Here is a 26,506-nt window from a genome sequence, read left to right as displayed (position 1 = left end):
CTTGAGGAGAGGTTTCAGAAATTTACTGTATCAAAAATTGTAACATATCGGCTCGTATATGTTGATTGATACAGATCCAAAATGGCCTGATACATGCTTAAACCGGCTTGATGCAAACAAAAAGGAATGAAAAACATGTTTTCGATGTATTCCACATATATATTGAACCCTTGCTAAAATGGTACATACCTTAACGAAATTTTAAACCTTGGGAATGAAGGTACTCACATGGCGAAAACATGAAAAACATGTTTTAGATGTATTCCACATATTGAGCCCTTGCTAAAATGATACATAACGAAATTTTAAACCTTGCTATATAAGTATTCACATGGCGAAACAAGGTTCATGTAGCTGACCCCATATGGTTGGAATAAGGCTTGGTTGAGGTTGAGGCATAAAATTATTCACATGGTGACTTTATTTTATTAATATATATGATGGTAGGTTATAAAATGGGCCAAGTGAAGCTGATAGCTTAATAACCAAACTAAGCTATTCTATAATGTGAATGATGGTCATAAATGTAACAACTAATAATAAAAAGTAAGTTTTGTTGACATAACAACCACTATATATCTAATTACTTTATGGAGGACCATGACTTTTAGCATTTCAGTACTTTCCTACTACAACCTAAAAGGGAATGCTTGAATTCAATTTTTTTTTTTTAAATCTCTAAAAGGAAACCCTTTACTCTGCATTTGCATACTATTTTTTCTCTCTTTGATTTAGAACAATTCCATTTGAGAAAGTTGTAAACAAAGGAGAGAGAGAGAGAGGTTGGCTTTTTCACCTGTTCATGTGATTATATGTAAAGGGTATTCTAGTTTGATAGTATCAACTCTCATATTCTTTCTCCTAGCTAACTAATCAAATGGTTAATTTCTCTTATGGACCCATTCAACTACAACTACTATCTGATGAGAACATAGAATTTGGTTCTGACAATCTGATCTGCTCCCACACCCGCCACTCCACCCTTCTAAGGAATAATTCTAGAACAAAAAGGGTTGTGATCCAATGAGGTATCCCCACCTTATGACAGGGGTTTTAGTGCTAATATATGGTTGATGATTCTAATCTGATGGCAGAAGAGGGACTCCTCATGTGAGGTGCCCCTTATTGAATATAAATGAACAAATAAAACAAAATATTAATATTATATTATCCAAAATACCCTTGTAATTTGGAGAGCAAATTAATGGCAGATGTGTAATTCTATGGCTAGAGTGGGGCAGCAGAAATTGGAGCCACATGGTAGGTAGACTCCCTAGCCTTAATTTCTCTTTTCATGTCTGAACCCGTAGGGCATCTGGTTTTACCCAAAGGGAAAATGTCTGATTTTAGCAAAGAAGAGAAAATGTCTAACCTTGGGAAATATTTGATGATGCAGTCAGAATCTTTCTTTCTTTCTCAATGGGTAGGTCCAGTTTTGCACTGGCAAGCAAACAAGCCATCCAAATTAAAACCCCCCACTTAACCCCATTAGAAGATTCAATCATGTATTATAACAAACCCAGCTGGCCCCATTGAATTAAATGAAGAAATCAATCACCATTAACCAAGCCTCCTGCAGCTGCCACATGGCCATGACCACAGACCTAATGGTAAGGCTAGATGCACCTCATCAACATCTCCACTGAGATTATATTGTAATATTTCTAAGGCTAGAGTTTGGTTATCAGCTTATTTATTAGTTTTCCCTTAGGCTCAGTTGTATTTGTACTCTTTCCAAACTGAGCCTCTAACAATTCACAAGAATTCAAAAAGGTAAAGGGAGGAGGGAATTCAACAAATATAGAGGAAGAACCATGTGGGTGTTTTTTGTATGAGCTAATATGAAAACATAGAAACCCATCTCTTAGTTAGGCCCTCCTCTTTCCATGTTCACAGATTTCTCTCTTTCTCTGCTCTCTTTTTAATCTTCTTCTCTCCTCTTCTTTCTCTTTGTGTTCCACATATAAAAGTAGACAATTGCAGAGAGGTTCTTGTCAACGTATTGTGTGTGACTGTGACCTCCAGCAGGAAGAAGCAAGAAAAAGAAGACAAGGAACCAATGAAAGCAACAACGGCGAGAAAAGCTGTGGCGGTCTCCATTTTCTTGGGATTGGCCAGCTTGATAGTAATTCATGGTTATGGCGACAACTCCAAGGTGGGTCGAATTTCCAGCACTCCTTATTATGAAAGAATGTATCGAATGCAGTCGCTCAAAGCTTCGCTCCTTCGCCGCAACTCGGTGTCTCAGTCTCCCGCGTTGATGAGCTCAGCTTCTCCATTGCTCAGTAATACTAATAGTCCACGGGTGATTGTCGTAATCTTGTTCTTGTTCTTGTTCTTCTTTCTTAGCTGATTTTCCTTTTGTGAATCCTGATTAGCCTTGGCCGTGTTTGTTCTTTGTTCCGGATACTCTTCTTTTCTGTCAATCTTTTTGCCATGGGGATGGTGGTGTAATCAGCAAGGAAGGAATCTTGTGTTTTCTGCAAAATCATCTTCTGTAATTGTCTGTTAATCTATGGGAAATGGGTCATTCATTGAAGATGGTGATGGTGATGATTCTTGACACCGTAATTGTCTGTTGATATATCATTGTTTATTTTGGTGAGGTTTGGTGATTAGTGACAGAAATGATGATGGTGGGGGTAGTGTCCATTCCGTCGATTTTTTAATAAACAAATTGAAATAGTCTTCTTCTGTTATTGGAAAATTTCTTCTTGTTACCAGTTCTCGTGATGATGGATTCAGTAGTTGCGTTTATGCTTTCTGGTGTGTGTTAGGAAGCTGAATCATTAATGCACCTGGTGATGCAGATGCAGATGCAGATGTCATCAAGTTCACAAGTTTATCACGCAACGGACTACGGAGCGGATCCCACAGGAAAAACCGACAGCACAGACGCCCTCCTCAGGGCGATTTCTGACGCTTTCCAGGCTCAAACTGGAGAGGAGCTGATGTCAGGGATCGCTGATCTTGGGGGAGCAGAAGTTCATCTCGATGGAGGGTCTTACATGATAAGTCGTCCCCTGCAACTTCCGGCAACCGGCGGTGGAAATCTCTTGGTAGTGATATTCAAATTAATCGAATCTGTTGCATCTCTCTGTTCATATTTTATTTAGAAATATTCATCTTCTTTAAGCTTCTGGTTTTCAGAATCAATCCATGAATGATTTGGATGGATTACCACTTGAATGTCTGGTTTTCACAACATACCCAACAATAGTTTTAATCTAATCAAAACTGGGTTTCCGTTTCTATTAACTTGTTCTGTGCCTGCTGACAGATTCATGGAGGATCATTACGAGCATCAGCTGATTTTCCCAAAGATGGGTATTTGATAGAGCTATCAGCTTCATCATCATCAGAAGCAGCAGCAGCAACTGATCATGAAAGCAAAGAGGACCAGAACGTATCTATAAAAGAACAAGGCTCTTCACAACGCCTCTACACCTATGAAGATGTCACCCTGAAGAACCTTCTCCTGGACTGTAATTTCAGAGGTGGTGCCATTTCAGTCATCAACTCCCTCAGAACCACCATAGACAACTGTTACATTTCTCACTTCACAACCAATGGGATATTGGTCCGAGGTGGCCACGAGACCTACATCAGGAACTCCTGGCTTGGGCAACACATAACAGCCGGCGGTGACCCCGGCGAGAGGAACTTCTCCGGCACTGCAATCAACCTCATGAGCAATGACAATGCAGTCACAGACGTCGTCATCTTCTCTGCCGCCGTTGGAGTGATGGTGTCCGGCCAGGCCAACATACTCACCGGCGTACATTGCTACAACAAGGCCACTGGCTTCGGCGGCACCGGAATATATCTAAAGCTGCCTGGTTTAACACAGACCAGGATCGTGAATTGTTACATGGACTACACAGGAATTGTGGCAGAAGACCCAGTTCAGCTCCATGTCTCAAACACCTTCTTCCTTGGGGATGCCTTCATTCTGTTCAAGTCTGTGAAGGGTGTGCTGAGTGGTGTCAACATAGTCGACAACATGTTCAGTGGAAGCAACAAAGGGATCAGCATTGTTCAGTTGGATCAATCAAATGGGCCTTTCAGAAGCATCGATCAGGTGGTGGTTGATCGGAACAATGTGAGGGGGATGGCAGTCAAGGCCACACTGGCAAACGGAATGGCACAAGGGAATGGAAGCTCATGGACTGTGGATTTCAATGGAGTCCTACTGTTTCCTGATCGAATCAGCCATGTCCAGTACACATTGAGCACCAGTGGCTCCTTCCCTAATCATGCCCTGAGGAATGTTTCACGGAATCGTGTGGTGGTTGAGTCCAATGTGCCAGTTTCTGCAAGTGTTTATGTTACAGTAGACCAGAGCTAATTATAATTAATTCATTCAGAGTTACTGAATGGTTTCATCCTTCCCTGGGCTCACATGGTGGAAGAAGAAAGAGGGGAAAAAGGGACCTACCTCTGGCAGCAAATGAGCAGCATAGACAACTTCTATTCTGCTCAAATTAAACACCATATATTACATGCATTACAGAAGTTAATTAAATAAATTTGTTTTATTTATTCAAAGCTACATCAATGTTATAAGCTTCAAACTGAATTAACTGTGTTGTATTGACAAGATTGAATCAACCCATTTGATGTGGAATTGGGGTGACTTGGAATGTGATTCTTTAGTTTGGGAGAAATTTTTGGACTGCTAATTTGATATTTTTGGGGTATTCTACAGTTCCACATTCCACAGAGGAGAGTGGCTACAGCCTACAGCCTACAGACATCAAATTTGAATTTATCAATCAAAGACAATAAACATATTAAAATCCTGGTAGGATCAAACCAAGACGACATGAAAATTGAAGTCTAGAACTGGTCCAAAATCTATGGGAGGGGGGCTTGAGGTAAAAGTTCTATGCAAGTACAAAAAGTCTTCCTATGGAGTGGTCTGGTTAGGCAGGATTATAACGATCAGTTGAATTTGGGGTACACTTGTAACAAAAATTCCTAGTCAAAATACCGTAACCTAAATGCATATAGAGGAGGTTGAACTTGAACATATTGTGTGGGATCTGAAGGGAAGAAAGCAGACTCTTCTGCATTTGGTTGGTAAGCCACACGAGAAAGTAAAGCCGAAAAGGAAACAGTGAGAGACAGTAATTTAACCTTGTCCACAAACCGACTTTAAATGAAAATTTGATAGTTAAGGGTGTAATTGAATCACAAGGAAGACGTTTGGACTCACGGATTGATGATATTGCACCATGTGAATATGTGATGGGGACGACTACTTAATCTATTATATAAATATTGTGTTGCTTCAATATCAGATGACCGACCTTAGCTCAGTTGGTAGAGCGGAGGACTGTAGTTGGTAAAAGCCATTAGACATCCTTAGGTCGCTGGTTCGAATCCGGCAGGTCGGACTTTTTTTATGAGGTGTAGCGGGTCATGTTGCCCCTGCAATTTTTCGTTTTCTTTTATTTCGATCAGATATAAAATCATAAAATTATTAAAAAATAATGAAAAATGATTACATGAAAATCAAATATAATCAATCTCTAGGATAAAAAGATTAAATGAAATTGAAAAAGAATATACTATCATAAAATTGATGATAAAAATTACAATTAACAAATAAAATTGAAAATCTCAAAAAATGAAATAAATCTTCGGGTTATACATAGAATGATGTATCATGTTATCTTTTTATCTTGTAACATATCTTTTGCATCTAACCAATCTTTTAAACAGATGTGTATATCTCCAATATTTCATCAATCATTGGCTACTCTCATCTAGCATCTAGTTCTCTGCACTAAAACAAAATTTTAATACTACTATGAGCATCTGAGGGGTGAGTAGATCAAACACAAGAAACTTACAAATTATTTTCCTATTAGGCTAAAATATAAAAATGATCTATTTTCTCAAATGTGAGGAAAATTAAAAATTATTTTGCAAATAAAAATAAAGTTTATTGAAAGATGAACTTGAAATAGAAGAAGATGATTAAACATTGGTTTTACTTATTAAAAACCACACCTTAACTCTACTTGATGTGATACTAATACCACTACTATGTTTTGCTGGTGGCACTAAACTAGTTTTTCTAATTCTAGATTCATATAAATTTACATATTACATAATATATATATATATATATATATATATATATATATATATATATATATATTTTAATTTCTTTTTTTCTACCTATATTTTTTGTGTACTTACATTGTATGAATTAATTGTTTTATATATATATATATACCTTCTAAGTTGATCATAGGATCTAATATTGCAACTAAATAGTATAAATGAGAAATATGTTCCAATTTTTTTTGTTATTTAATTTCCATTTGTTCAATAATTTATACTATTATTAAAAGTGCGAATAAGAGTATGTAACTTTTGTTTGAGTAAAATATCCCAATTTTTGTATTTGGTCCCTTTAATTGTAAAAATAGAATATAAATATAATATGAACAACCACTTATCTACTCAATCAAATCCCTCTCATTAAGTCTAATATATAAGGTATTAACTCCCATTAACAATCATTAAATCATGTTATCAACTAGAATACCCCTATTTTCTATTTTTTTGGTGTGGCGTATTTGAGCAGCTTTGGAAACTGTAAGGTGCATTTAAGTAATTTAGTAACACCACAAAGTATATTTACGTAATTACATTTTTCTGGCAATATGGAGGAAGGGTTTTGTTTCTTGAAGGTCACGTGACCATTCACAAATGAAAATATAAATGGTTATTGATGGAATTAAGCGGTTACAAACTATACTGATTATTTTAGTAATATGCAAATTAGAGGGTAAGTTATGATTTTTCTTTACCTAAAAAAAACTAAAGGTTAGGTTTTAATAAATGTGTGAAGATGTTTACTTAGGGCCATGTTTGGTTCAACTCTCATTTTTTCTCATTCTTGCCCAAGATGAAATTCTAAAATGGACAATAATGGGTAAAACGAGAAAATATTGCTATGAACCAATCGTTTTTTTCCTGAAAAATGAATTCTTTTCAAAGTAATATGTGCTTTATGTTGCTCATTTTCATTCTTAAAAAAATTGTGTTAGTAGTCATAAACCACCGGCCTAAGTCTCTAAAATCATCAGCATAGATGTTTACTAGTGGGGCTGTCAATTGGACTACATTTGGTCCAATATGGTCCAATCCAATATTGGTCTATTTACAAATAGATTGAACCAAATCCATAAAAACCAATTCCAATCTAATCCAAATAAAATGCGAATGGAGCAGATTGGGTCCAATCCAATCCAAATTGAATCAAACACCAAAATAAAATGAAAAATCCAAAAAACATACAAAAAAAAAAAACTACAATCCAACCTAGTCCAATTAAAATGAAAATATGCTAGATTGGGTCCAATTCAATCCTAAGAAAATGAATAAAAGTACTTCAGTAAAAGTGCTTTCATAAAAAGTACCTTGATAAAAGGGATTTTTAGCCTACACTCCACCTCAGAATTCAAATTTGAACTGCATAAGTACAACAATTCAAATTTATGAATGGCTCCACCTATAACACCCATACCCACCCATTGATTGGCATCAATTCCTGGCACCTACCCCCAACTATACGGTGGAGATAGGATTTCAAAGGTGGACTAAATGGTAAAAACCCCTTAATAAAAATACTTTCATAAAAGTACTATTGTATAAGTGATTTCGTAAAAGTACTTTTATAAAAATGATTTCATAAAAGTACTTTTGTAAAAGTAATTTTGTAAAAATATTTTTTGTAAGTATTTTTCATAAGATTACTTTTATAAAAATGCTTTTGTAAAAGTGCTCTCATAAAAGTACTTTTATAAAATCACTTTCTTCTGTAAAAGTAATTTTCATAAAATTATTTTTACAAAAGTGCTTTGGAGAAAATGTTTTCATAAAAATGTTTTTATGTTGATGATTTTTAACATCTGTTTTAGAGTTTCTTTAAAGAATGAAAATGGGCAAAGATGGGACATGATTATTTTTTATGTTGAAGGCTACCCCAGCTTTTGTGTTATGGGCTGATTTTTCATTCTGAAAAGAATGAAATTGATGGCAAGAATTTTATAACCCAAATTATAATGTTATTCATTCTTGCTCATTTTTAATTAAAAATAAAATAAAGCCCTAAACAACAAACCAAACATGACCTAAATCATCCAAAAAAAGACCAATTCAATCTTCGCAACATGTTTACAGTCATTTGCAACCATGTATCGGAAACATCTCCATATTAATATGTTTTGTTTATGGGGGAGATATTCCCAATTCGCAGCTGAGAGTTATTTAACATTAATGGTCAGAATAAACCCTCTTATCACATAATTTTAATATTAAAGTATTAAAACTTTCAACATGAATACTTGTGGAATACACTACTTAAAGTTAGGTAATGAGCTGATTGATATGGACTCAAAGATTGCACATGTGGCCAATTCAAAGAACCTATTTCTCACATCATCTCTCCACGTGGTAGAAATAAGACAGGTGATTTAGAGACGCTTCCCACTTGACTAATCAAATAACCTCCTCATCATCATCACTGTTATTATTCAAATATGTCTATTAATCTGTCTATGGGTCTAGACCTATTGGATTGTTATATATCGCCATTATCATTTGCTGCGATGAAGGTTTTAAAAATTGAATCAGACAACGAATCAGTTAGGGTCCAGTTCTTGGGTTAAACGGTCTGATCATTTGAATTAAATGGACGGTCTATTTTGATAAAAATAAATAAATAAATAAAAATGGTCAAACCATTGAACGGTTCGAATGCTTTGACTGTCTGGGTCAATGATTTATTGGCCAAATCAATAGTTTTGGGCAAAATAATGGTTCTGGGTTAAAACGGAATCAGTCAGGTGACCGGTTCCTGTTTTTTCTAGTCCGCAATTGGGTTTTAAAAATCATAGCTGCGACCATGGTCATAGCACTCCTATGCATGGTTAGGCTGGAAAACAGGGAACCGATCAGGTGATCGGTTCTGTTTTACCCTAAAACCGTTATTTCGCCAAAAACCATTTAACAATTTTGGTTGTTTTTAATTTTGTAATTTTTTAAATTTTTTGTCAGAATGGGCCATCCATTCAATTCGAAAGATCGAACCATTCAACTCGAGAACCGGACCCCTAACTGGTTGGTTATCCGATTTGGCTTGACAAACCTTGCTCGTGTATGAGCCAACACCCTAACAATTGAAACAAAAGCTCAGTTCACAGCAAATGAGAACTCGTTTTTTCCAACCATGCTTTCCATCTTGGCAACTCCATTTTTTACTTTATTGACTGCTCCAATGTTATTTGACATGAGAAAGGTTTCTTACCTTCTTTAATTGTTGCAGGCAAAGACAACTTGGCACCATAGCTGCTTATTTGGCCACCAGACTTATGGACTGTTATTGGACTTTTGGGTCTTCCATAACCTGCCCACCCATCTCATGTTTTCAAGAATAAGCCCACCATTTAATGAATTCTCCACCATTCAATTAAATAATTTTCAAATAAAGAGTTATTCAAAATTTCAAATGCTTTAGGCTGCGTTTGGAAGCGATGCAAATGGAGTATAAATCCTGGTTTAGGGTAAATTTGTTCTTGTGTTTGACAATGTGCATTACATTTATGTATTGCCAAATGATAGAAAATACATATTTACATTGATAATTAGATGCAAAAGTACAATAAAAAAATAAATTTGCATTCAAGTGGGCTTTTGATAAAAATAGACATATTTTTTATTGGAATTCATTTTTACATCCATTACACCTAAAAAGTCTTTTTGGTGAAGGTAAATTTATCGGTGCCAAACTAACCCAACTTTGCAATCCCCCTGATTTAAGACACTATTTTCTAAAAAGTGAAGGAAAATGGCAAATAATAGGTCCATTGTGCCTTGGTGGCATCAAGGTGACATCAGTTTTTTTTTTTTGTTGCAACATGCATAGACCCCATTTGGCATTGTTGTCCTTCATTTCAAATCTTGGGAATTGTCAGTTTGTTTGCTGTGTGAATTTCATTTGCACCAGTGCAAATACTTCGGGAGTGGAAGTATATATGCCGAGTATAAATTCTTCTTTACTTTTGTTTCGAATTTGACTTTATCTTATTTATTTGTGAAAAATAAAATGAAATGGTCCCCACTTTAAAGAGAATGGAGATAGGAGAAAATTAAAACTGACTGTTTGGGAACTTCCTGCACAAAAAAGGTACTCGTAAGTGTAATCAAGGTTCACATTTTCCATATATATGTATGAGGCATATTATCTTTCACTTTCCGAAGGTGTTTTCAAGAAATTGTTTTTTAATGATTAAACCATGTAAAAATAAGTCTAAATTTGAAACTTTGGCTCTGTTTGGGAGGAGTATAAATACAAATATATAGAGTGCAAAACTATGTATTTTGTATTATTTTATATGTATTTGTTTTAAGGTTTTAAAAACCAATCTGAAAATGAAATCGTTCTGGCCACCAATTTTTGGGTTAGCGGTTTGACCGTCTGGGTCAAACGGTTCAAATGGTTTTAATATTATAAATGGTGACATGTCATCTTACCCATTAGATTGGAACATTAGGGTAAGATACATATATATAGAAGAGAAAAAGGGTTTCACTGTTTGAGAATGAGAGACTACCGATGGTTGAGAGTGTTTAGAAGAGAGAGAAGAAGAAGAAAAAGAAGGAGGAGGTCGGTTGTAGAATCGATGACAACGGCGATGATGAACTACAATGGCGGCGATGTTAGATATGAGATTTCTCTTAGTCTCAGATCTCTCTTTCTCAGATCTGAGATCTCCCTCAACTGATCTCTCTCTCTCTCTCTCTCTCTCTCTCTCTCTCTCTCTCTCTCTCTCTCCAGTAGATTTCAAATATGAGATCTGAGAGATTTTTCTTTTCATTAGAATCTAGCTCTTATTTAATAAATCACAAACCATTCATCGGGTCAAATGGTTCAACGGTCAAACCATCTGGGTCAATGGTTCATTGACTAATTCAATGGTTTTTTACCAAAGACTGGGTTTGGGGTAAAACAGAACCGGTCGCCTGAATGATTTCCGGTTCGAATGGTCTAACCGTCCAGGTCAATGACGGTTCGAAAACATTGATTTGTTCTGTACATATTTGTGTTTGTATTCCTTCCAAACTGAGCCTTTGAAAAAAATAAAAAGTATAATGTACAAAGTATCGATACATCCCTTTCGGTGCATCCAAGTGTTTCTATATTTTGAACCTTTCTTGTAATCAATATTCTTTTTAACCAAAAGGACAAACAAGCGACTGAATAGGATAAATGTGTTAGGTGGAGGAAGCATCCAAACAGCCAAAGTTTTCTCAGAGATAAGAGAAGGATTATTTTTTTTCTTGGGACTTGGGAGTATGATGGGAAGCAAGATAATGTGGTCCCTATTTGATATGAGAAAGAATTAAGGAGAAAAGTGGTGCAAATCTTGCTTCAGTTTTCGGGATGCAAAATTTGCACAAACTCATTAATTACATGAGGGTCATTTTTCAAGAAAAACTACTTCAAGTAGATAACCGTATCAGCAAAAACCGCCTAGATAAACCAGCAGAGCAGAGAGCAGCTTATATTTGGTCTGATCCAAGTGCAAACTAAAGTACTTTCAGACCATTGTTCAACATGAGGTCAAGACGGTTTGATCTAACCCCTAACCCATTAATAACATAAAAAGTGTTAACTTTGTCAAAATCAATCTGTTCAATCCAAACACTTACTGTTGCCGGTCAAAATGGGCTGAGGGCAACACTATTAATTCACTCCCGGGCCGAGGTGTGGCTGAATAGTCAAAGGCTTGAGTAGTCAAGGGCTGGTAGGCCTATCCTGTGAAGAGTACAAAAGAGAGAGCATCAGAGGCCTCGGGTTCATACCCAAGGCTGAGACTCCGACGGTCAAATCAATTCGAGTGGGAGGCGAGGTGGACGAAGCTTGAGAGGAAAACACTTATACGAGGCCACAAAGGAAGTAGCAAGCTCTTAAGTCCAAGTTGTAGATTCTAGATTCTAGATTCTAGCCCCTTACCTTGAGAGGGTTGCCCCCTAGTTATATTTGAGGCCGCTTGGAGGTATGTAGGCTTGGACGATCAGGATGAGGTCTTTACACGGAGATCACGGTCATCCGGGGTCATTAAGTACGGCTATGCCATTGGTTCCGGATCGCTCGCCGACCTCTGCTCCACACGTGCCTTGATTGGGTCCGCTCTGAGGGCCACCGTCAGACACGTGCAAACCCGCTATTGGCCAAGACCGTATGTGCCTACATCACTTACCTACTCCACTGTTTCAACCGTTCACAGATGATCAATTGAAACCATTAAAATGCCCAAACTCTTAGTATTTATTGTACCCGGTAGTTTAATAGTCTCAATACTGTGATACAACATGCCAGATACAATTTGACAAGTATAGATTGATACTTTAAACCTTTACTGATAGAGATGCTCATGGACTGCACATCTCGTCGGACGGCAAACGGTGACAGATTCTCTGACCAGTGAGTCCCAACAGTCCCCTGCATTAAGTGTGAGGGGGAGGTATAGAAGAGGGGAGAGGAAAGATGTTAAGGGTTTCGAGAGAAACAAATGAGGAGCGCGGGCTTTAGAACATCTTTTTTATTTTTTTAATTGAAAAATAAAACAAATGAATTTAAATAAATAGATATAACGGTTTTCAAGGCAAAAAGAAAATAAATATAACAGTTTTAATCAAGGTTTTAAAAGGCTAAAGGTGGGGGTGAGGGATAAGCCTCAAGGCGTCTTGAGGCATAAGTCTTGAGCAAAATATGATATAATTCATAAATAATGAAAACATAAAGAATATAAAATTAAGATCTTATATGGCTTGTTTTATATATTAGACATGGGTTCATGGTTCAAATTATTGATGCACCCCAATACGTTGAAAGGGATATATCGAGTATTGAACCATGCACATCTTTCTTCTAGCTTTTTTTCTTTTTTTCAATTTTGCAACAAGTTTTGGTATATGCTATTTAATTATTAAAAAAGTATTTTTTTAAACACCTTAAAAAGGGGTAGCAATACCCAAATGTATGATATGGTATGCTTGATATGGGGTGTATTGTATCAATATTTTGAACCTAATCTTACCAAAGTAGTTTTCTTCCCTAAAATCTATACACTAGAAGAATAAAACCATATAAATTGAGTTCTAATATTCAAGGATATGAACCAATAGTGTTTTAAGAGCAAGGCATTTTTATTTAGTTTCTTGCACTTGTATGCATCAGTGAAGAGTGATCATCTATGTGAGGCATGTGCTTCACAAGAAATAGATTATCAAATATGGGGTAAATGGGCAAGTGGGTTAGAATATAAAGTATAAATAATAAATAAAGATATTTTCTTACACAAACACATACATACATAATATATATAAACGGGCTCTAATGATCGACCCCTGCAACATTGTCCTTCGACGCCGGTAGCCCCTACAACACTTCTGATGAGGGCGGATTTGGCCCTCCAGTGAAATTGTGACACCTGGCACCTCATGCAAACCAAGTGCAACCTCTTGACGACTGGGCAGTTCGGGCAGCTCGGTATAGCTAGGGCAGCTCGGCAGAGGCAGCTCGGTATAGCTAGGGCAGCTCGGCATAGGCAGCTCGCCACAGGCAGCTGGCCACTCCGCAGTTAGCCTAGCGTCTTACGAAGAGCTCGCCACTTAGGGGCATCTCGCCACAGGCAGCTGGCCACTCCGCAGTCAGCCTAGCGTCTTATGAAGAGCTCGCCACTTAGGGGTAGCTCGGCATAGGCAGCTCGCCACAGGCAGCTGGCCACTCCGCAGGCAACCTCGCGTCTTACGAAGAGCCCGCCACTTAGGGGCAGCTCGGCACTTACAGGTAGCTCGGCACTTAGGGGCAGCTTGGCGTATCGTAGGAAGATCTCCTGCCTGACAATCGTACCTGACAGATCCAGAGACCTGTGCCCACGTCTCTCGCTAAGCGGCGCCGTGCCTGCTAGTCCTGAGAGTTGTCCCTTGATTGGTTGAGCCGTACTCTGCAGCAACCGCCTGCACCCACCTGTACCCGCCACCTCAGCTCTGACAGTAACGGTTGCAGCAGAGAGACAGAGGCGGTTACGCCTGACTTGACAGAGGCTGTTATGCCTTATTTGACAGGACACCACTATATAAGGACTCCAACCCCCAAAGACAAGGGGGAGAGAATGAAAAAATGGAGGTAATCCTTGCTCTCTAGCTCTCTCATTTCTCTCCAAGCTCCCTACAATCAGAATGTTAACTTAGGCATCGGAGAATCCCGCCGAGAAAATACCCCTGGGTCCTCTAATTCAATTCTCGCAGGTCCCTCACCTCCCGCCACCGGCAATGGAGAGGAGATCACCTCATGTAGAGGGAAGCCAGGTAGCTCTCCACCAGGGAGCTTGTCACCAGGGAGCTTGTCACCAGGTAGCTCTCCACCAGGGAGCTCGTCAACAAGTAGCTCTCCACCAGGGAGCTTGTCACCAGGTAGCTCTCCACCAGGGAGCTCGTCAACAAGTAGCTCTTCATCAGGGAGCTCGTCACCAAGTAGCTCTCCACCAGGGAGCTCATCACCAGGTAGCTCTCCACCAAGGAGCTCGTCACCAGGTAGCTCTCCACCAGGGAGCTCGTCACCAAGTAGCTCTCCACTAGGGAGCTCGTCACCAAGTAGCTCTCTACCAAGGAGCTCGTCACCAGGTAGCTCTCCACCAGGGAGCTCATCACCAAGTAGCTCTCCACCAGGGAGCTCGTCACCAGGTAGCTCTCCACCAGGGAGCTCGTCACCAGGCAGTTCGCCACCAGGGAGCTCCATCATCCTGTGAGTCATAGGCCACCTGGGAGCAGGTCAAATGACGAGGTACTTAGCCCAAAAATTAGTACAACACAAAAAAAAAATTGGTACGTGACCAGAAACGGTTACATCAACTTCCACTATCTCTTCTCTTTCCCTTGTCACCAAAGGTTGACGAGGCTTCCTTCTTTTCCTTCGTTTGCGGTGTGCTCTCATGGGAAAACTCATAGAATCACGTCCTAGTGGAAACCCACACCACCCCACTTTTATGAAAGTGCTTTTGCAAAAATACTTTTATAAAAGCACTTTTATGAAAGTAATTTTATAAAAACACTTTTATGAAAGCACTTTTATAAAAGTACTTTTACCATGGTTTTCAAAACTGGACCAGAAAAATCGGGAACCAGTCAAGTGATTAGTTCCAGTTTTGTCCAAAACTGGATTTTTTCCAAACAACGTTGATTTGGTCAACAAACCGCTGACCTGGGCATTCAAACCGTTCAACGATTTTGACCGTTTTTTTTTAATTTTTTTATTTTTTTATGAGAATGGGTCATTAATTTGATTTAAACAATTAGATCGTTCGACCTAGGAACCGAACCCCTGCCGATTTGTTATCGGATTGGTTTTAAAAACCTTGACTTTTACGAAAGCACTTTATAAAACTTTTATGAAAGCACTTTCATAAAAGGACTTCTTTTATGAAAGTGCTTTCACAAAAGCACTTTTATGGAAGTATTTTTATGAAAGCACTTTTATGGAAGAACTTTTATGAAAGTACTTTTAAAAGCACTTTTACGAAAGTACTTTTACAAAAGCACTTTTATGATAGCACTTTTATAAAAGGACTTTTACAAAAGCACTTTTATCAAAGTGTTTTTATAAAAACACTTTTGCTAAAATACTTTATTAAAGTACTTTTACAAAACATTTATGCCAAGTGGTAAACATTGATTGTTGGAGAGCTAGGCTAATTGTTTGTGAATACCGGCACGATTTTTTTTTTCAAAGAATGAAAATGAACAACGTATGACATTTGTCAATATGAAAAAAATTCATTTTTAGAAAAAAAAAATGTTTCATAGCAATATTTTCTCATTCTATCTATTTTTACCAATTCTTGTCCATTTTAGAATTTCATCTTAAGTAAGAATAAGGATTGAACTAAACATGGCCTTAACCTCCACATGTTCAATCCTTATAGATGAACTTGTAAGACCCCCTTTCTCAATCTAAAAAAAGCGTTAACCTTAGCCATTGATCTCGCAAATCCAAATTATAATCATCAACATTTAATCCTAATAACCCCAAGCTTCTCTATATTGATAACTTCAAACTCTCGGTATTTATCATACCTAGTAAGCTGAGTATTGATACAACATGCACGATACAGTGTAATAAGTATCGATACTTTGAAGTTTAAACCTTAACTAATTGAGATGTTCATGGGCTGAGCATCTTGTCTGGTCATATGAATCAATAATATTATATTTTAAAAATTAAAATTTTATTTTTATTTTTTATCAGAATTGCAAAAAATACATCTAAAACTTTATTGTTAGGTATATAACATATATATAGTAAAATATGATACTTGATATACAACTTCTGGATCGGGACTAGGAGGCCAGGATTTGCTTGGCCCAGGCCTGGGTTGAGACGATCAACCTTATGCATTGGCATCCTAACACAGCAATGCGAGATCTGATCTTGTTGTTATTCACTACCATCTTCTCTGGCATGAATCTATACTATCTATAAAAGAGTGAATGCTCCTTCTTTCTGGAATTTTTATTGAACATTTTCTACCCCCTTGTTCAAGCATACAATGGGCATAAAAAGGACATATATATCATTTACTCCCACTTCAAAAACTGTCCACTTATAATAGTTTAAAAACTGTCCATAAATTATAAATAGTTTTATCTTAGAAATATTGTCACCTGCAAATGCACATAGACAATATGTTTCACTTGGAAAATGAAAGATTAAATTGACAGTTTTTCCTAAATTGTCAACACCAAACAATGTAGAAAGAAAATATCTACTTCAATACCAGAAGGAAATAGCATTTTGTTCCTGGTGGCTCAATTGGTGGGGTCACTGTTGAGTTACAGTCTTACGAAGGCGCATTATAATTGATTGGATTAATCAACAACATGGTGGATTATTAATTGATTGGATTTTTCTTTGCTTTGGCAAATATCTACTTTTTCTTTCTTTGATTCATATGAACTAACACAACCACATAGAATGCCCTGTTCCCCCACTCATAAAAGTTGACGACTCTGTTTAACAGGCTAGGAGCATCACTCAGTTGACTACTTATTTAGATTCTAAACCGTGCCTGAGATTGCAAACAACATGGGTTAGACGGTTGACTCTGAAATTCAGGCTGCATTTGGAATCAGTGTACTTTTATATTGATGACGTTTTACATTTGCTGTGAAAGTGATCATTGCTTTTTGAAAATACAATAGGTGGAGAGTGTAAAGTCTTATTTCGATAAAATTAATGTAATATTTACGTTGATGATTGATATAAAATTTTATGTTTGACAGGTTTTACATCAATTATCAACGAAAAACTCTACTCCATCCAAATGTACACAAAACTAAACCGAAGTGAAATTTTACGTCGATCATAGTTACACTCTCCTTCCAAACACAGACAAAATCAAACTGATGTAAACTTTTACACTGTTATTGATTTACACTGATTCTAAACACAGCCTTAATGTTTATGTAAATTTATCCAGACAATATATAAGACAAAGGAACGATGATGCATGTCTCTTCGGAATCAATATAGTGATGACAAATTGATCTTTGATGCCTTTAAAATAATGCTTAGGCTGCATTTGAAAATGATGCAAATAAGTGTGAATGCAAATACGTAGAATGTAAAACAGTAGATATAAATTGCAAAGTTAGATTAGTTTTGCACCACAAGTTTACCTTCTTACCAAATAGATTTTTAGTTATAATGGATGCAAACACGAATTCCAATAAAACATATGCATTTTTTTATCAAAAGCCCATTTGAATGCAAATTTACTTTTTTTTATCCATGTGCTTTTACATCTTTGGAAGGAGTACAAATACAAATATATAGAGTGAAAAACTTTATATTCCGTATTATTTTGTATGTATTTGTACCATACATATTTGCATTTGTACTATTTCCAAACCAAGTCTTAATATCTTATTATCAATGTAAATATGCATTGAAAAACGTGTTTTCTGTCACAGGCAAAAGTGAACCAGCGTGCAAATTTACCCTGAACTGGGATTTACACTCCATTTGCATCGTTTCCATTTGGATCATTGATAATTTCAAGCAGGGACAAGACAAATTGATCTTTGATCCAGACTGTTGCAGGGGACAAGGCCTCCTTCCCTTTTTCTGCTTACTGCATGGACCTCTTTTACCAGGTATACCTTGTTAAAGACAAACGGTAGGATTATGCAACATGAGTTCAAATTATTAAACATGCTGTTTAATACTTCAAGCAGTACTAAAGATGGATCATTCTCTTCCGGAAGAAATATACTCTTTCAGAGCAGTGTTAATGAAATCTAGCTCCCTTTTCCGAATAAATATTACCAGCGTTATGGCCTTACGGGCAAGAATGGTGCAATCTCTGCCAGTGAATGGTGTGCTTTCCGTGTGTTTCTGGTGGGAAATACGGTGCGCTTACAAAAGAGGGGAGAGGAAAGAGATTAAGGTTTTAGACAGAAACGAAATGAGGAGCGCAAGATTTGATGTTTTCTACAAAATTTGCAACCTTTTTATTCTTTTTAATTGAAAAGACAACAAATGAATTCAAATAAATAGATATAACGGTTTCCAGAAGCTAAGAAAAAAAAAGATATAACAGTCTTAATGGGGCAACAGTTAATATGGAACTGAGAAGAGAACCACCCACAATAAGAAACTCTAAAGTCCATTCCAAAAACTTGGAAACCTCAGAAGTCAGAACCCCACCCCACCCCCTCGTGATTACAAACCAGCTTCCCCGGCAGCCCGTATCAGAGCTTCTTTACTCTTACTGACTCTCTTTGATTTCCTAACCTTCCCACTAGGCCCAATCCCAAATAGACCTCCTTTAACCTTGCAAATACTTTCAGAGCCTTGACAGTTTGAAGATCCTTATGATTTCTGAATCTTTTGACTGTACTAAAAAACCATTGGAGTCCCTCGTATTTTGCTGCAATATCTCATTAGTTTTCTCTAGCTCCATCACTGCATTCTTCTCAAAAGTTTTGGCTGCAACCGCCTCACTCTCTTCTTTATTAGCACTTTTATTCTCACTTTCTGATCTTTATGAGTCGAAAGCTTCTTCATCTCTAATGCCAAAGTCAATCTCTTCAGCTCCTGGACTTTCATTCATTGGATACCTCTCATCCAGTTCTTTAAATACCCATCTCGTAAAATCTTCCCCGCCCAAGACGTGCAAACCCAATAGCTTACTTTCAACCTCAATCCACCACTTTCTTGCAAAATTGTATCACATTTTGGGTCACCAAAACACTAAATACATGGATTTAGGACATATGGCTACTTTTAAAGGTTAATACCCTTCCTAGAGATGTCCTGGCTCAATTCCTGAAACCTACCTGTCTTTTTATCTAAGCATGTCACCCATTTGAAACATGTGATATGCAATTTTTGCATGCCATGCATATCAATACTTTGAACCATGGCTGCTACCCTACAGGAATCTCAAATTTTAGAGAGGAATCGCATATACAAAAATAAAATAAAAAAGGATAATCTTGTGAGAAAGTTGTGTGAGATGGGTTTAGTATGTATCCTATTGTTTAGTTCGATTAATCAAGTCAACAAGTCAAGAAAAAAGTACTTCACAATAAAGCAATCCTGAAGTTCTCTTCTTCTTTATATATATATAAAAAAAAAAAATCCCAAAGGAAGTCACAAATTAATAATTAGGGCGTGTGTCCATATTAAATGAAGTTACTCATTAAAAGCTAATTAGAAAGTTGTGTGAGATGGGCAGGGTCTTTGAGCAATGTTGGACATAGACATGTGAATCAGAACCTGACATGTGCCAGAAGTCTGAGTTAGAAAGATGAAAAAAGAACCTATTGGCACATTTATAGAAAAACATAAACTACCAAAATGGTCCAATTTTTAGTCCTAAAATTATACGCCATTAGAAAAAAAGGTTCAAAAACTTATCTTTGTTGTCTAATAACATTTTATGGGAAGAATGGCATTCAGTGTGTACATTAGATGCTAATAAAAGATATTCATTTATGCCAAGCAAGGAGAGATTAGAGAGAGAAAATGTTATGTAAAATTATCCCTCAAGAACCCATCAAGTGTTCAAATCTAATTCATCCATTTAGGAGAGCCCTTGCAACACACTTGGGGCAAATTGTAACCATTTTCTCAGATGTAGACAAGCTTTAAGAGTGTCAAAGGAGTTGTCAAACCCATCCAGTTGTTGAGAACATTGAAGAGATATGTGAAGAAGTTTTAACCCCCTAAGTTCACTCATTTGTAGGATGGGGGCATCTTCAATTTTTATTAATGAGCCTGAGAAAGATTAAATATAATATCGGTTCCACATTATAAATCCCATATTTCTAGAATCACAACCTTTTTTTGTTAAGTAATTTCTAGAAGAACAACTTGTAATTAATATAAAATATTGAACACCCATGCATCCTTATTTATCTTCTGTTGTCAAACATACATAATAGCATTAGCATCCATTTAACCTTTTTTATAGAAGTACTACAACAATGTAAACACATGATATTAAGCCTATTTCTAGGTCTTAAGCTACACATGAATTAAGAGTTTATAGAAATTAAGCTGGAGTATAGAAATAAATCAAGGACTACCTATAAATACACATCTGAACTGTAAAGAAAAAGACTCACCAATCACAGCACAATTCCCTTATCGAAGTACATGAATACTCCAGTATCCCTGCCTACATGCATTATACTTGTATCAATGGAGACTGGATTCAAGTCTCCAATACACAATCAGCCACAAATGAGACATGCTAATGCTTCAGCTTTCCTGCCTATATACATTATGCCTTCAACAAACAATCAACTGCATATGATACATGACACACTAGATGAATACATAGAACCAAAGAACATTGGACACAAATATCCATCCATCCACATTTTCCTCAAATTTAGTCTAATTACAAGCAAGTATCTAACCAATCTTTCCAAGACCTTTCTATTGCCAGGCCAATGACAGATCCACAGCCAAATTTGGGAAAACGTCAGCTGATTCTAAAAGGAGCCAAAAAAAGAGCTCATAACACATGTTTGAAACTTGAAAGAGCAAGGCAAAAATAAATGATTTTCTTTTTTGGTGATCAGCACAAATGACTTTCTGATTCTATCTCTTGCAGAGATAATGCAGAAGCAGCAGATGGGACATCATTGGCCCCAGAATCATTACTTAATAGTTTTGAATGCATTTCATTTTAGTTTCCCAAGTATGTCACTTTTAGAAGGAAAATGTATTTAAAAGCACAAAGAATACAGAAGCAAGTCAGTTTAAGAAACAGAAAAACAGGAATCAATAGGCCAGCCCCAGAAAGGTGAAAAGCCAATGTTAGGTGTAACAGGTAGAGTTGAGCCATGTCTGACATGAAATGGTGGAATCCATATCCATACAGATCATGGATATAACATGCAGTAATTATCCAAGTTAGTTGAACACATGGAACTCAACATCTTTCATAAAACACAGAACTACAGTTACTAAAGCTCCAATTTGTAAGAAATCCCAGCTAGTACACACGTAATAAGAAAGACTCAATAAGTCAAAAGGATTTTGAAGTGTTCCACCAAGGATTTTGTCAAGAAACTGTTCAAATGAAAATATTTAACAGCATGACACCCTGATGCCAAATAGCTTCTAAATAACTTCAAGAGATAACTATAACATCAGTTTACATTGCAAATCCCATAATATTTCTAGTACCACATCAACTAATTAATATGACACATTGAACACCATAAACCATACATATTTAATTATCTTCCATCTGCAATCATAAGTGGTAGCATCCATTTAATCTGTCCCATAGAAGTAGTGATACAAGTTAACCCCATGAAACGCCTATATCTAGGTATTAAATTGCACATGAATTCAGATAGGCCATGACTAAACTGAAGTGAGTATAGGAAAAAGCTTTATTATATGCAATAACGACAGAGTGCCTAATGATACACATTTGAGCTCTAAAGACATAATTCACCAATACAAGTACACGAATGCTCCAACATCCTTGCCTATGTACATTATACCTGTACTTTAACAAACAATGAGATGTATATGATACATGGTATAGTAGACAAATACGTATAACCGAAGAGCATGACATACATAAAGCTCCATCCATCCCCATTTACTCGAGTTCATACTAATTGCGAACAAGTAAGCAATCCATCTTGCCCAAGCAAAAACCCTTCATTATCCAACGTCTCCCTCACAGCCCGATAAAATTCCAACCAAGATGAGGAGTATGCATCTGTCGGTCCCCACAAAAACGTTGGGTTCGGACTTGCCGGGCAGGCAGTAACCAAATCCAACACCGAAGCTGCTGGTTTCAGTGTCTGAGGAAAATTAAACGCCAAATTATCGACCTTGTGCTCATAAATTTTCCCACTCCGGTCCAATTTATACCTGGAAGTCCCCTGAAACTCACCTTTTGCCTCCCATGGGACCCTGGGAACTCCTCTTAAGTTCCATCTGATCAGGATAACATTCTCGGAAGGCTGCCAGACCCTGAAAATGTCAAGCGAAATCTCCCGGAACAGGATTTTACTGTGGAAACGCAAAGCCCAGAAGATCAATTTGTAGTTCTCGATTCCGGTGAACGTGTTCAACGGGTCTACAAATGTTATGTCATCTCTGCCAAATTAAAAAACAGAAGGCCCAGAGACTCTCAGAATTCAAAACCCAAATTCTAGAAATCCTGAAAACAATTTATTTGACAAGTAGACAACGACCCAATTCTCAGAACTTAAAGCCCAAATTCCAAGAGCCGAGTCTCAGAACTCAAAACCCAAAACCTAAAATACCCAGAAGAAGAAAATAATAATAATTATCAAGAAAAAGCATTCAAATACCTGTAGATGTCGTAATTGAGGTCTTTGGAGAACAACAAGGGCAAGTCTTCTCTGAGGGTGCGTACAGCTAGGCCGAGGTTGACGTAGAAGTCGTTCTTCTGCTTATCATGGGCACTTGAGGTGTCGTTATCCTGATGACTCTGAACAGGCGGGGCCTCGAGTTTGGTAAGAGGAGAAGCAGAGATGAACAGGGGAGAGGAACTGGACTTTGGAATGGAAATCTGGTGTATGAGCTGCTCCTTTGATTTGGTCCGAAGGAAAAGAGATGGAGAGAGGTTTGGAAGAAGAAAAGCCATCTCTTTTCTTCTTAAATTAATAAAACAGAAAAAGCCTCTCTGAGTTTCAGTCTTTCCTTTTCATGGCGGAGGCGCGGAGGCGCGGAGAGAGAGAGAGAGAGAGAGAGACGTAGCTTTTCTCAGAGCTTTTTGGGTGGTTTTGAAGAAGGCCATGATGTGTGATTTTAAGATTGTTTGCGTGGGTGTATAGGAACGGGACGGGGGACCCACTTGTCCATGAAGATTTCATGTTCAGAACGATATCAGATTTGCTCTTCACAGATCGCGCCTCACAGCGCATCGCAGCCGTGCGATAAAAACATCTCCCAAGATGTTCCCAATGCAATGCGAGGATGGTGTTAGGGGTGCTCTGTGAGGACCATATCCTAATTCTTTCAGATCCTCAATAGTAGCTTATTGTTTCTCTAGGCTGCGTTTGGTTGCCGTGTAAGTGCACTTTTACGGTGAAGTTTTACATCTAAAAAATCAGTATTAACATTACATTTACATCCATTGTCCATGTAAAAACTTTATTGAATGGGAGTATATATAATGTATAAAAACACCACTACCAAATACAAGCAAAATCAGACCAAAGTGCAAAATATACACCCATCCATAGTTTACAACGCAATCCTATTTTTTACGTGGTTGATTTTTATCAAGACCCATCCATCCAGAGTTAGAGCCTTTGTGTTATCTAATTGGAATTTATTCTTCACAGCGACATCCCACTCTCTATTGGGAACATCTCCCATAAATAATAAATACAAGTATAGAAGATGTTCCCGATGTACAGCCAATACATGCTGTAAGGTTGGTGTGAGGCGTGCGGTATGAGGAGCTGATCCGGACTCTGCTATCATGTCTTTCTGGGAGCATAGATTTTCCCTACTTTGCCACATTGAAATGTTTATTTGAGAAAACTGTTCGATTAAACCAAAAAATTTGCTTTCAATCAACCGGTATCATAAACGAGATGACCAAATAAGTGGTTTTCATCACAATTCATGGGATACTTTGGTTGTTCAAAGTTCTTGGTGGTATAGAATTCACATTTCTGCCCCCACAACTCTCACGGCACACATACCTACCATGTATTGAGAACATCTCTCAATAATGACATCATCAGTTCTGATACTATCATCAGAATCAGGAGATGTTCCTAATACACCACGGGAATGTACCATGTCTTTTCAATGTTATGGATTTTTCCTAACCTATGATTATAACTATAGGTGATCTAGTCAAATTTAGCACCTATGATAAGGGCCGGACCTCAGCATGATTTTCCCTTGTATAAGTTTTTCTACCTTTCCTTGTCTTTTACTTCAAATCAAACATAGTCTAAATGACCACTCCAAGCTAAAATTATACCATTTTTGGATTAGTGCTGTCAATAAGTCAAATCTGGCTTAGGATAGGATGGACCAGTCATGAACCGATTATTAATGGGTTTTATAAAACATACCAATTAAGATAACTTTATATTATATTATAACATGCAGCAACCTCACTCCAAAGCTTCCATTTGCCCTAAAAAAGGTGATTCACTTTGTTTAAGTGAGTTTCATTGTTCATTTCATAAAGTGAACAACAAGGACCAAGTAAGGGTTGAACTTAAGCATCTCTCTATCTTTAAAAACTTCATATTCAAGCAATCTGAAGAGTGGAGAACAGTATTTGTTTTACACATTTGTATCAGGGGCATGGTTGTAATTTCAACATCATAATTAGCCCAAGGGGTGTATTTACATATATATATTTATTTGAAGGGACTGACCATTAGACCACCGAGACACATGATACCCAAAAAGCTTATGACCAGTCAGCCAGTATCATAACGGTAGTCAATCAAGTGATATTCATCAGAATTCTCAGAGGCTTTTGATTGGTTAAAGTTCTGCTAACATACGTTTACAGCATTATAGATTTACCCTTATTTGATTGGTATTCTGTGCTATGCACCATTAATAACTAATTACTAATTCCTTTTCTCTAAAGTGTTAGTTGCGCGATTTGATTTTCAATCAATGCTAGAACAAATCAGCTAATACACCAACAAGCCAGCCCTCGGTTAGTTACCAATTATTTATGCATGAGGCTCAAACCCATAGAATGGTAGATTCTACTTGTATATTATTTCGGAGAAAATTATAGTCTACCTTCATACCAGGTAAGTGATGGGATCTCTTGCAGAAGAAGGAGAAGCTGGATTGTGGAGTTAGCTACAGGCACGTGTACAAAGAGGTGAATCAAATGGCAAATTGGATTGCAAATCAAGCTCTTTCTTTTTCTTATAGATTTATTTCGTTAAATCTTTCTAATCTCTCTGGGGACCTTGATTTTATTTGTTTGAGTGATGTCTTGAGGGCATGCTACCCCCATCTTGTGTAACACCATTTATTTCTATAAAAAAAAAAAAAAGCAAAAATCGTATAAATAATCAAGCATTGGGCGTCCAACTATACATTAGGAATATTTCTCCATAAATTTAAAAATTTAAGATACATGTATGAGAGATATTCTGTCTGCATTCAAGAGATACGGCTCAGTGGATAAGGTCTAAATAAACACATTTGAAATGGAACAAGAGACAAAAATTGGCTACTCAATGAATTCTTGGAACAATTAACAAAAGAAGGAATTCTAATGGCATATTCCTTTTAGCCTTTTTTCTAAGAATCTAAAGGGAATAAGAGCACACTATTATCCAGTTATCCGAATTTTGACTCAATGATTCGTATATATAGCATTCATTCCACATTTTTTCTTTCTGACCCCAAGGCAAGGGTCCTTAACAAGGAAGGAAAACAAGAAATTTTATAAGATTTAGTATAATTAATATTTTAAAACATAAATAACTTGTATATTAATATAATAAGAGTTTGAGAAACCAATATGACACCATAGTTTATAAATAATATTTATATTATTATATGTATATTTGGTAACTAAAGTGTAAATGAATTCCATATGAATGACCATTTTTTTGTAATTTGTTCTTTAATCTCAATTTGTTTTGCATTGGTATAGATGCAAGGGAATGCTAATAGGTTGAGTGTAGTTCCTTTTTTTTCTTTTTGTTTTTATTTTTTATTTTTATTTTTGCTTCATATTTGACTATCTTATTTGTTAGTGAGAAATAATGGAGTCTCTATCTTACATGAAAGGGAATGGAGAGGGATCTCCTGCTAGTTGTAGTGGAGACTTGGGATCGAATCCCACATGCACCTGGGTTGAGAGGGCTATGGGTTGGGAGATGGGCTACCACTGTCTGTATCCCTTTA

At 37.0% G+C, this 26,506-nt stretch overlaps 2 protein-coding genes and 1 non-coding gene across 6 annotated transcripts; 2 read left to right on the top strand and 1 right to left on the bottom strand.

Moving 5' to 3' along the window:
- The first annotated feature begins 1,641 nt into the window (after window positions 1-1,641).
- On the top strand, window positions 1,642-4,667 carry LOC148846573 (polygalacturonase QRT3-like). Of its 4 annotated transcripts, none has more exons than XM_088954091.1 (3): window positions 1,642-2,305; window positions 2,811-3,059; window positions 3,281-4,667. In XM_088954091.1, exons 1-3 carry the CDS (start codon window positions 2,060-2,062, stop codon window positions 4,346-4,348), a joined length of 1,563 nt encoding a protein of 520 aa, XP_088810217.1. In that variant the 5' UTR covers window positions 1,642-2,059; the 3' UTR covers window positions 4,349-4,667. The 4 variants fall into 4 exon arrangements, with proteins under 4 accessions (XP_088810217.1, XP_088810219.1, XP_088810218.1 ...); XM_088954093.1 differs by having other exon boundaries at window positions 1,680-2,155; XM_088954092.1 differs by having other exon boundaries at window positions 1,680-2,305; window positions 2,817-3,059.
- A 640-nt stretch (window positions 4,668-5,307) lies between these two features.
- Window positions 5,308-5,399, top strand: TRNAY-GUA (transfer RNA tyrosine (anticodon GUA)). Its single transcript is given in 2 exon segments — window positions 5,308-5,344; window positions 5,364-5,399. It is a non-coding gene; the product is annotated as a tRNA-Tyr (tRNA).
- A 16,575-nt stretch (window positions 5,400-21,974) lies between these two features.
- On the bottom strand, window positions 21,975-23,397 carry LOC148846571 (uncharacterized). Its single transcript, XM_088956303.1, has 2 exons — window positions 22,942-23,397; window positions 21,975-22,723 (listed from the first exon to the last, which is right to left on the bottom strand). The coding sequence occupies exons 1-2, from the start codon at window positions 23,235-23,237 to the stop codon at window positions 22,228-22,230; spliced, it is 792 nt and encodes a 263-aa protein (XP_088812429.1). The 5' UTR covers window positions 23,238-23,397; the 3' UTR covers window positions 21,975-22,227.
- Window positions 23,398-26,506: the final 3,109 nt, after the last annotated feature.

This window comes from Nelumbo lutea, chromosome 7 (genome assembly GCF_056320005.1).
Source record: "Nelumbo lutea isolate HS-2025 chromosome 7, American lotus-T2T, whole genome shotgun sequence".
Classification (NCBI taxonomy): Eukaryota; Viridiplantae; Streptophyta; class Magnoliopsida; order Proteales; family Nelumbonaceae; genus Nelumbo; species Nelumbo lutea.
Note: the sequence above shows the minus strand (reverse complement) of the source record. Positions and strands in the feature narration are given on the sequence as shown.